Source organism: Cucurbita pepo, chromosome LG05 (genome assembly GCF_002806865.2).
Source record: "Cucurbita pepo subsp. pepo cultivar mu-cu-16 chromosome LG05, ASM280686v2, whole genome shotgun sequence".
In the NCBI taxonomy this organism is placed as follows: domain Eukaryota; kingdom Viridiplantae; phylum Streptophyta; class Magnoliopsida; order Cucurbitales; family Cucurbitaceae; genus Cucurbita; species Cucurbita pepo.
The window spans coordinates 7,116,774-7,129,507 of record NC_036642.1 but is presented as its reverse complement, the minus strand read 5'-3'; the positions used below and the strand labels follow the sequence as shown (position 1 = coordinate 7,129,507).

Here is a 12,734-nt window from a genome sequence, read left to right as displayed (position 1 = left end):
TAATACTATTATGTTTGACACTTATTCATGATATTGAGAAAGACTTATTTATGAAATTATGATAGGTTTACATGTTATGACCTATATGCTTTCATTAGGGCTTATGAATCTCATTTTACAACTTGCGTCTAGGTCGTGCCTTAAGTCTTAAGAAGGACCCTTAAAACTAGAATCTCATTAGAGCACTATAGTTAGTGCAGTTTATATGTTGGCCCAAGTCAGTACGTTTTTAATAGATCTTGCATCTCAGGATCATGAGAGATTAGAGGTTTAGATCTATGTGTATCTATAAGAAATGAGATTGAAACCGCCTAGATACCCCTAAGAACCTAGTAAACCTCCACGATATCTAATCATGATTAAGGTAGCTTAACAAAACTCCAAAGTCACTTGGATTATTACTTTGGGTGTAGGATCAGGACAAGACTAGCGCCTCGATCCCATTAAACCAGTCTCAGAGAGAGACTAAGGACTACATGGGTAGTTAATTCATGGCAAGAATTCCTATTAAGTGTAAGGACTACATGGGTAGTTAATTCATGGCAAGAATTCCTATTAAGTGTAGAAACGAGTCAACGCTGCTGCGACTTTGTAAACCAATCTTGGAGAGAGACTAGGGAATACACAAGTAGTTGTCCAGTTGAGAACCTCTACTGTGAGTAGAAACAGGTCGAGGCTCGTAAACCCGCCTTGAGAGGGGTCAGTGGACTACATAAGTAGAGAACATGAGGAATCACTACTTTGTGTAGAATAAACCCGCCTTGAGAGGGGGGTGAGAAACTACATAAGTAGATAGGGTCACTATGGTGTGTAGAAACGAGGGATGACTCATAAACCCACCTTAATAGAGGACGAGGGACTACACGAGTAGACAACATAAAGAGACACTACTATGTGTAAGTCCACCTTGATAGGAGACGAGAGACTACATGAGTAAATTGCTTATGGAGTATATTTTTATACTCACCCCTTCCCTTTTCCTTTTCATGTGTAAGATGTCGATCAAGGTGGAGAAGTGTTCGAGAGCTACACGGCCACAGAGATGGTTGTTCCAAAGCATCAGTCCATTTTTGTATTTGAATCTCTCCTATTTCATTTTATAATTTGTAATAAATTTGAACAACATCACCTAGTAATTAGATTTTAATTTTATTTATTTTCGTCATAGGTCGAATCCGAGTTTTGAAACCTCATGTCATGACAACACTAAAACTAGAAAAGAGGCGGACATGGCCATTGTGAATAACATCTAGCTACCACATATCCTTAAATTGGTGAGAGTTTGGACAACTCCAATACCCTTAAATTGTGAATCATACTTAAATGAATATGACTGAATAATTACAAAACAAATGTTGACAAACATGTGGAAATTTTTCATATTTGCACGAACTAATGCTTCACATTTTCTTCTATAATTAACTTAAGCTGCTGCTTGAAAGCTAAGAGAAAGTATAGAAGATTAGACATGGTTAGTCCATTCGATTCTGAAGAGAGGATTCTGTAACATAGCACCCACCAACGTTCAGGAACATATACCAGGTCAGTAAAGCCCATTTTCCATTGCCTTGTTGGTGAATCCCAGAGAATTACACAGAAAGAAGAGGCGACTAAAGCTTTATCTCAACCAAAATTCCAGATTCTCTTGCATCAACGAAGACGACGTGGGAGAAACTCACTATTTCGTCTTTTTTACAAAATGAGTGGCCAACAGTTTCGACACAGTGAAGCCGTTAAACGAATCGACATCGAACAGTTCTTTAAGCTTCTCATCACAGATTATTCTCCTTTTGTCAGAAGGATCCTGAATGAACAATAAGAAAAAAATTCAGATGTTAAGTGATGCATCATCAAAACAACAAAATTTCCATGTTCACTAACAACAATTGTTTTGCCGCGTTCATTTAAGCACTCAAAGTTCAAACTTTAACTGTACTTTTTGGGTATGGAATGGAATATATGTAAAATTAAGACAATTAGGCAGACAACTTTTTGAAATTTTCAAGTTTCAATCAACAACATGGTGTCAACAAAGTATATAGTCAGATATTCAAGATCCAAAAGTTCAAACTTTTGAATTAGAGTAAATTTAATTATTTAACATATAACAAGGCAATATAACGACATCACAAAGCACAAAGTTAGCCAGCCAGCCAGCCAGTGAAGCCTCCCCACATCACCTGATGCAATGAAATACCTAAAAGGCTATATATCTAGAAACGACCATAAATATCAAATTCAAATAAGGAAAGATTCCTCAGCCAAGTATTGCCTATGACGTTATGATGACTACTAATACAAGTCCATGCAAAAGTCCGAGAGAGAAAGTAGGGAGCAGAAGAGAGAAAGAGACAAATCTTATGAGCTCCAAGCCTACAATTGGTCTACTCTCTCTAGCCTCTTGTGATCACGATTTTTATTCATTCGAATTGGAACAACTTCTTGAAAGTTCCCTTAAGGAAGAGTGTTCCTCTTGTAACTTTTCATTCAACTATTAGAACTCTCCAAGTTCCAGTAATATGGAATTTTCATTCATAAAATGAAAAGGAACAAGAATAATTGAAATAATAATAATAATCTTTATAACTGGAAGTCCAAAAACTAGAACATTATTCCACTATAATAAGTTGCGTTTCTATAAGCTCAAGCCATACTCAAAAGAAACAAGCAAAAAAGGGAGAAAAAACTGTCCGAAGATCGAGAGCTGAGGCATGTAAAACGATTTCACCAGAGAGAATCCGCATATTCTAAAAAGTTTTTAAAAATAGATACAATTATATATAACAAATACATAGGAAACGGAAAATATAACTAAATAGCTTGAAAACTATTTCTAGGTAAGAACAATAAATTTTTGTGACAAATCACATTGGTTTGGAGCGATAATGCATCATAAAAGAATGTGAAAGTCAAATGCAATAAGAAGCAACCAAGTTGATCACCGAAGTGAAAGCACCAGCCATGGATGACAGATGTATAGAGGCATATGATTTGAAGGCCTACAGAAATGTTAAAATCAAGCATGTCCAAACTCTTGTCTTCAAAGACTCGCATTTTTGTTTTTAATTTCTCAAATAAGATACTAGCCGGTTATCCCTCAATTGATAAGAGCATTTAGTGTTGCTATACTATCAAAGAATCTTTGCGAAGGCCAATACCTGAAGATTGTTTTGCTTCATGTAATCCCACATTCTTTTCACTACTTCAGAGCGAGACAATGCATTCTCTCCTGTACCAAGAAATGTCACCAGAGCATCTGAAAGTTGAAGAGGAGCAAGGAAACCAGATTTTCCTTTCTTTTGCCGCTTCACCTCTCTCTCAGAGTCATCAGAATCTAGAAAAAAGAACGTTTATTAGATATTAGTAGAACCTTCATTTAGCTGTAAACTGGAAAAAGTATAATGTAAAGTTTACATCTTTTATATTTCATTCGGAAACAATTATGTTGGATAATTTACAAAAGGAGAACGTCCTTTCCCAATTGATGATGAGGTCAAGATCTAATCATGTCATCTACATGAATTTGGATGCCACAACTTCTTTTTCTAATCATGTCATCTAAATGTTGTTTACCAAGCTATATCTTGGTGTAAGCTGTCTAATATTTTTACTTCCTATAGTTATACCTCCCTCAATGCAAATTGGGAAGGTCTTTTGTAAACATCATGGATTATACATCCCTCTTGTAAACAATGGGATATATTGGAGCTAAATTATTATGGATTATACATCCCTCTTGTAAATAAACAACGGGATATATTGGAGCTAAATTATTATGGATTAATGAGCAACATTTTGGGATATATGATTCCAAAGAAAACAATGGATCTTCAAAGATAAAGGAAGAGAGATCCTAATTGATTAAACTTTATGCGGCTTCTTGGTATTATCTGAACAATTCAGACTTTATCCTACTAACATCACTAAATTTTAATGAGGTGCATTTGAATAATGATTTAGAATCTTATTTTTGGGTACTTAGTTACAGTTATTCCTACTGGAGGTCTCTTGCCATGAACAGTCATAAAATTTCAAATAAAAATAACTAATTTTGTTATCTACCTTCTTTTCCTTGCTTCCGCCGCTTCTTCTTTTGTGGCTTCTCCTTTTGCTGCTTTTCCTTCTGACTTGATTTGGCTGGAGTAACTGTATCCAGGTAAAAGAAAGGTTTGTAGCTCAGTTTCATCAGAATAAAGTTCAGGGTTTTGCAGTGGCAAGTATTATCCTTAAGTAAGATGCATGCAGACAAAAACTTTATTTCATATAAAATAAGCGTCCTAGTACCCATTGGGATTAATATATATATAAGAAAATCCAAGAATCAAAATTGAAATAGCACTTAAGGTTCCATAGAAGCCAGATTGACATCAAGAATTAGTTTAACGAAATGGCTTTAGTTAACAATTAAAAGCAACGGTAAGTTCAAACATCTGAGGAAACAGTAGCATAATATTAGCAACAAAAGTGAAGCTATAAAAACACACCGTCATTTGATTCCAACGCCCAAATATGCTTTGATAGAGCTTTATTCATTTGAAACATGTCGATGGAATTAACACCAAAGAGTGCTTTAAATGGTTCATCACAGAGAATATTTCTCCTATTACTGGGGTCTTGCAAATTCTTCTCTCTAATGTGGTTCCATAGTTGCTTCACAACCTGAAACAATGATAGCAATCACTGTATTAGAAGGAAATGACATGATCGTCAATGGTATATTGAGAAAAAAAAGGTCAAAAATTACTTTCAAGATGTACCTCAGTCCTTGCCATTTCAGGAACTCCTATAAATTCCTGTAGTTGTGGGGAAAGGCTACATAGCTTGCTAAAACCACCCCCTCTTTTCTTCACCTCTTTACCAAGCTCGTTAGAACTGCATTACATAGAGCAATAATTTAATCATCAAAGATGGTCACAAATAGAAATTTCGATGGTCTACTTATTCTCTTACAAAACATATAAACATTTCATTTATATATGAAAAGTTCCCACTTAAAACCCCCTTTAGAATGGAACTAGAAAGCCGAATACTAAGAAAACAGAAGCTAAAGCTAATAACACCATCTAATCAGAGAATTACAACAACAAACAAGAATTAATATCAAGAATTGAATAATACTTGCACATGTCAATGAAAAGGGCACCTATGAAGCTCTGCGGTACTTAAACATTTCAAGTTTTTTCTCCCAAAAAACTCACTTGTTCTTAAATAATGCGTGATTCTTTTGTTGTTAAACTGAGAATGCTGAATTCGTCGAGTAGAAGAAAAAAACCAAATTCTAACATTAAAGTAAAGAATCGACAGAGAACGAAAAGAAAGTACAATTTACAATGGTTCTATAGTGGTTAGGAATTATAAATGCGAATATGCAAGAAGGCGTAATCACAATTGCGGGTATAAGCTCCGGTGTTGAATTCCACAATCTTGCCACTAGTTTCAGTATGAAAAGGAATCAATTCATGGTGTTTACACATTACTCCCAAGAGAGAAACCGTACTTTAGAGTTATTTACCAAACAAAATCCAACACTGAACTGAAAGCCGTTGTACTTACAATCGCAAAATTCCATCAATCACACTCACCCCGTTTTACTCTTTCTGTCATCGTCGTCGTAGTTATCTCCGTCTCCACTATCTCCATCCTCCTCTTCCATCTTCGAATTATCATCTCCATCCTCCTGGTCGACTTCGTCGCAGTCGCCGCCATCTTCTTCATCAAGTCTCTGGTGCTCAGTGTGGAGGAACAAGTCGACCTGTTCCCTAATAAACTTCTTCTTATCGGACAAATCAATGGAAAAATCCTCCTCGAGCTTCCGGCGGACGATAGCAGTGGTAGTGGTATTGAGGTCGGAATTCCGAAGCAACTCCCGGAGCCGGCTGATGAGCTCCGAGTCGGAAACCATTGTTGGAAGCCACAATCTGAATGGAATAAGAGGAAAAAGGCAGAGATTGAAAGAGAAAAAATGGAGGAGGAGGAAGAGGTGGTGGTGGTGGTGGCGGAGATGAGGGCAGAGCCTCCGCTGGGTGTGGCTTTTGGTTACAACGCAAGAGGAAAAAGACTTGGGGCGAAGAAACAGATGGGAGATTGGGGGAGGAAGAAGGAAAAAGGCATGAAAATTAATTAATTAATGGTTTATAGGCTATTAATTTATAGAATTTTTTTTTTACCCAAATCAAAGGTTCAAATTTGAAAAAAAAAAATTATAATAATAATAATAAATAAATAAATAAATAAAATAAATGGTCCAGGAGTTCAAAATAAGTGAATAAACTTTAAAAATAGTATAAAATCCCGAAAGTTCAAAATAAGTGAATAAACCTATCCAATCCCGAAAGTTCAAAATAAGTGAATAAACCTATCCAATCCCGAAAGTTCAAAATAAGTGAATAAACCTATCCAATCTCGAAAGTTCAAAATAAGTGAATAAACCTACCCAACCCATCCATCTTATCGACAAAAAAAAAAAAAAAACAAAAAAAAACAAAACAAAATTCTTAATATATTTTATATATTTTTGTTTGGCTCGGGTCAACTCGAAGGTTTTACCCATGAACACGAAACCAAACCGATTCAGTTTGGGTTCAGAGAAGATGGACCCAACCCTACTCGAAAAGCTAATCCAACCCAACCCAACCCAACCCAACCCGGTTGGGTTGGTTCGAGTTGTCGGGTTCAATATACACCCCTAGAATATGTAAAGGATATTTTTTAATTAATTCCTTAATCAATTTATAATTTTCATGTTTTATTGATTTGAGTTTTAAGTAATTAAAGTTTAAGGAAGTAATCATCCTAAATTTTCTACTTAACCTAAGGTTGCTATTGTATACCAATGCGGAAATAATTTAATTGAAACTTTATAATAAAATTAACCTTGGTTTTGCACGCTTCATTTAAGGCCCTTAAACGAACTATTAAAATTTGAAACAAAAGGGAAAACAGTGTGAAATGAAATGCCTTGTACTAACCTGTATACTACTAAATGGAAATGCAGTTAGCCTATACTAACTTATAGTGTACTAAATTTAAATATGAAACTATCTTAAGCATGTGCCACAGTTTCATAGTTAGTCGTACAAGGGCATATTTCCTTTACCTGAAAAGTAGAGTAGCACATGACTTGAGTATTTTAAGATATACTCAGTAAGCGACCCCCCTATCGGGGTTAAATGCAAACACACACAATTTCATGAATGAGACCTATCATAACAGTTTGTTTTTCTACCACAGCTATCTTAACGAGCAACTTGGATGTCTACTTAATTTTCCTACACACGGTCCTCACGTGCAAGTATGGACCCACCAGTCTGTTTGCACCCTAGGCCCCTTTCTGATCGGGCGAGCATTCTCTGATAGCTGTTGATGCCAGACACCCGTTAGGAGTAGCGACTGTTACGATAACATTATGGTAAACATAATGGTCGTTTCCCTGCCTCATAGCGTACGCTTTCATACTATCATGAAGGAATAAGGGTATCCCCCGATGCATGAGCACAAAATAATGCATGAGGTCCCAACATTTTTCCATTTTAATTATCATTAATATAACCCCGCTAGCGTTCGTACGTATCATATCATTTTTTATAGCATTTCTCATATCATTTATCATAATTTTCATGTATATGTTGGAGTTATATTTCATGCTAGTTCGTCGTTTTACATGTCAATCATAACATTTCATTGATGTCACATATCAATCATATCATAATGCTTTCATGCTGTCCGACATAACAATCTATATCATGCACATATCGTATCATACATCATAAAAATCACATAACAATCCCGAACATGTCTTCAACATATCATATCATAACATAACGTATCTTAAAACATATCAATTCATCAAATATAGCATAACAATCACATCGCATAACATTTGCATATCATTTCATAATAGTTTGCATATACAGCCTATGACACTTGTGAAACTACGGACACGTGTCATCATACAGCACACAATTATAACCAACGACTGTAGGGCCACTTACTTAGTTGGCCTTAGCTAGCGTTCTCCCTAATTTGAGCACGTTAGCTCCCGTACCTTGAAAGTATTCCAAACTATCATCAGTTGTTGTTTCCTATTAGGTCGTTCATCGCCTTCCATTAGTATTTAACAATTCTAATATAAATTTGTGAAATACGGGATCATAATGACCTCAATTACCGTATTTAGGGTCCAAATCAGTTCGGGAGGATGAGTACAGTGAAAATTGGGTCTAAGTTTGTTTACCGATCTGAACAGCCAAGATTTTGAGCCGTAGAGCTGAGTGAGCTAAGCCAATTCCAGCCGCTGAATCTGAATAGCCGAGATGTCGTGCAACTGGAGGCCGACGCGTATGCAAGCAGTTTCAGGTCGAGGTCGGGTCACGTACGGGTGTATGGGCCGTGGATCGTGCACGTACACGGGTTGTAGCTGCAGGCTGATATGGGTTCTGGGCCGAAATGGATTGGGCCACGTACGTTTGGGCCAAAGGGTAAATGGGTTGCGCTCAGGTGTTGCTACAGGTTGGGCTGTGGGTCGTATTTGACCGGATTCGGATCCGTCACATCTCGTCTTCTTCACCTGACTCCTCACAATTTTTCGTAGTTTTCTCTCTCCTTTCTACGTTGTTTTTTATATCGTTTCTCGTCCTTTTTCCTTCTCTACCTCTCTCCTTCCCTTCTACGAAGTTTTACGACACGTTGATGCCTACAACGATAGATTTGATAGGTTCTAAAAACTCGAAACTCATATTTGAAATTCGACAAAGTATAGTGACCTTAAAGCATATAACACTTACCTCTCATGCATGTGCAAACGACAGTGGTCCTTTTCACAGTGAGGACAGGTCGTTTCGATGTCTGGTTGTGGGTTTCGATCTTCGTTCGAGTGCTTTCGGTCTCTATTTTACTCTCTAATTTTCCAAATCTCTATTTTAAGCAATAAATTTAATTGTTTAACCTTAAAAAAAATTCAAATAAATATATTAATCATATTCTTACAAATTTGATGAAGCCGTAAAGCAGATAAGGTGATGAGTCAGCTCCACAATTTTGGAATTAATTAGGACATCATTTAATATGATTGTCTCTATATTAATATTTAAGTAACTATTAATTAGAAGAATAAAAGATTAATTTAGAAGATTATAAAATTAATTAATGAATCTTGTCTACCAAACCATATTCTATTTGTAATTACATATTAAAATAATGAGGCGAGGTTTTTTAAAGACTCGAGTCTATACCATCATGTACTACATGAGACTTACGAAAAACTCGACTCGATCCAAATTTTATTCTTTTAAAAATATGATAACATTAGAAACTAAGATAGTGACAGCAAATACATTTATTTAGTTTTACTCAAAATAATTTAGGTCTACAAAACAACGCTTACGTTAATAACTTACAAAATACAATAAATATTTTTCAACTCGAGCAATACGGTTATTTATAGGTCCCACAATGATTGTATGCGATTGCATTTCATGAGCCCAACAGTGAGGTTACTTATTGATTATTTTAAAATACTCGAGTCATGTGCTACTTGTAACGACTTGAAATTTTTTACTTAATTTAAGGTCGCTACTGTATACATATCATGAACAATGAATGCGGAAATACTTCATTTAAACTTTCATAAAACGTCACATTTATCTTAAAACACAGTCATGGAATTACGTGTTTTGAAAACACCTTTAAAAACGACATAACAAAAAACTAAAGAAAATAAATAAATGTATAAATTAAAAACATGATATTCTAGCCTAAGTCTAAGAAAATAAATATGACTAGCCTATGCATCTGCCATGGTCTCGAACTGTGATGCCGTCGTCAGCCGTATAAGAATGTATTGCATTAACCTGAAGTAGAAGTAGCACGTGACTTGAGTATTTAAAGAAATACTCAGTAAGTGACCCCACTATTGGGGTTAAATGCAAGAACATGCGAATGCAATGACGGGACCTATCATATCAGTCTATTTTTCTACGGCACTATCATAACGAATAACTTGGATGTGTACCATATACTCTACACACAGCCCATATGTGCGAGTATGGATTCACCAGTCAGTTCGCACACTGTTGGGCCACTTTCCTTGTCGGGTGAGCATACTCTGGGAGCTTCTTAGGCCAGACACCCATTAAAACTAGTAACCGTCACAGTAGCATTAGGTTAAACATAATGAACATTCTCATGTCTGACCGTCGCAACATTATGATAAACATAATGATGGTTCTCCAGCTTGGTCATTGCAGCATTATGATAACCATAACGATCGTTTTCCTGCCTCGTAACGTACACGTTCGTACTATCGTGAAGGGCAAGGGGTATCCCCCAATGCATGAGCGCACAATAATGCATGAGGTCCCAACATTTTTCCATTTTCATTATCATTTAATACAACCCGATAGCGTTTCGTACATATCATATCGTTTTTCATATCATTTCACATTTCATTTATCATATCTTTCATGCATACGTCGAGGTTGTATTTCATGCTAATTCGTTGTTTTGCATGTCAAACATATCATATCATTCAAATTACATAAATATATCCTATCATAACATTCCATGCTTTCAGACATAACAATTTTCATCATATACATATCATACCATAACATATCGCATCACAATATATCATATCATAAACATGTCAATTTATCACATATCTCGTACCATAACATATCTCATATCATTTTCATATCATATTACAACATATAAATATATATATATATATACACGTCATTCACATGTCGTATTGTAATCATATCATTTCATAAACACTTTACGGTCATATTGTTCCCTAACTTATCATAGCCTTAACATTCTTATACTCATCACAATCATATCGTTACATGAACGTACCTTAGTCATATCGTTATAGAAACGTATCCTAACGCTATCGTTCTATCAATCTATTATAACCATATCCCTTTCTACCCATAACCTAACCATATTCTTTTATCAATCGATCATGACCATATCGTTTTTATCATTCTCTCATGTCCATAGCACTTCGATACATAACCTAAGCTTAACGTTTCATGAACATATCTTAGTCCTATCATTACATTACATTTAGTGCATCATTCTCGTATTCTATCTCAAACATACCATTGAGCATATCGTACCATAAGTATTATCATATAATTCACATATTATAACATATACATATCATGTCATAAACATATTGATCTATAAACAATTCACACATATCAATATATATGACACGTACAGAACCACGGGATACGTGTCAATATCAAATATAACCATGCCGATAGTAATACCACTTACTTGGTTGGCCTTAACCGTCGCTCTATTCTATTTTTGAGATTGACTTGACTTGTCCTTCGAAGTTTGTAACGATCACTAAAAATATATGCACGGAAAGAACAAAGCAACGGTGGATGGAGAAAACATATTCCTCTCAACAATATCACTAACCAGACTGTTCACAAACATCTGGTTTCAATCACTACAAGAAATAATAAATACGATAGCTTACAAAAAAAAAAAAAAATGTTATTGTAGACTTTTTATAATGTTTTTCATACATCGTGACAGCCTATGTTATTAAAAGTCAGAGACTTTTTATAGCGTTTATTTTTAGCTATAATTGATGCTATAATATAGTATAAGCTATGAAAACATTTTAGAGCATTTTTTTTATTAAGTTATAATATGTTTAATACAGCTAAAATAGTATACCATCTTTAACTTATAATAGTATTTTTTTTAATGCTATAATATAGTATTTATATTTTATGTGGTAATGAATCATTTATAATTATTTTAATTATAGTAATACATATTTGATAGCATTTATTTTTTCTATATAAATTTCATTGGTCATTGCTATATAAGGTATAGTTTTTTTCTTCCACTAATTTACTCTCGACTAATTTTGAAATTCACATACATAGAAGGATATTTTATAACACATTAAATACAAAAAAGTCTTCATTTTTAATTGAAATTTCATAATGTACTTACACGTTAGAAAATAAAGAAGTTTCAACCCGGCAACATNAAAAAAAAAAAAAAAAAAAAAAAAAAAAAAAAAAACATACCGATAATCACTATGTTGAATACCCAAGCAACTGCAACTGTACTACCCATAGCTTATTCAATACATGTCACCACAAATAGGGCATTGCATTTCCTTAGTATATCAACTCATACTCTAATAGCATGCCGGTTCAATAGGGATGTGATGAACAAGAGCAGGTAGATCATTAGAAGATCATCGTCCTTCTACAACAATCTCTCCTGAGTCATGCCAATCTAATAACTTGCACTTAATTTGAGTATTATTATTGATGTACTACAAGGAAAAAAAAATTGATCCCAAAGCGATGAGCAATATCATATCATCGTAGAGAGTCCAGTTAAGCTAATAATAATCATTCAATTAATACAAAATCATGATTCCACGTGTATGGTGATTAACATGGTTATAGAGTAGTACAAGTAGATGCCAGCGCACCTGAACAAATCTCGAAAAACTTATCTCGTTTCGTAATATATCGTATGATTCGATCTGTATAACGCCACGTGGCTATAAAGCACACATGCAAAGCTTTTAATTCGTTGTCGTGTACATCACGCTTTCCGAAATATCGCGTCTTTTTCCCCCGCTATGTTTTTTTGGTGAGGGTTTCATCTCTCCTAAATAATTGGATNAAAAAAAAAAAAAAAAAAAAAAAAAAAAAAAAAAAAAAAAAAAAAAACAGAAAACAATTTCC

At 34.8% G+C, this 12,734-nt stretch overlaps 1 protein-coding gene across 1 annotated transcript; it reads right to left on the bottom strand.

Annotated features, from left to right (window-relative positions):
• Positions 1-1,296: 1,296 nt before the first annotated feature.
• On the bottom strand, positions 1,297-6,103 carry LOC111794577 (upstream activation factor subunit UAF30-like). The gene is made up of 6 exons (XM_023676621.1): positions 5,583-6,103; positions 4,758-4,872; positions 4,485-4,659; positions 4,063-4,146; positions 3,159-3,334; positions 1,297-1,804 (listed from the first exon to the last, which is right to left on the bottom strand). The coding sequence occupies exons 1-6, from the start codon at positions 5,900-5,902 to the stop codon at positions 1,679-1,681; spliced, it is 996 nt and encodes a 331-aa protein (XP_023532389.1). The 5' UTR covers positions 5,903-6,103; the 3' UTR covers positions 1,297-1,678.
• Between the last annotated feature and the right edge of the window lie 6,631 nt (positions 6,104-12,734).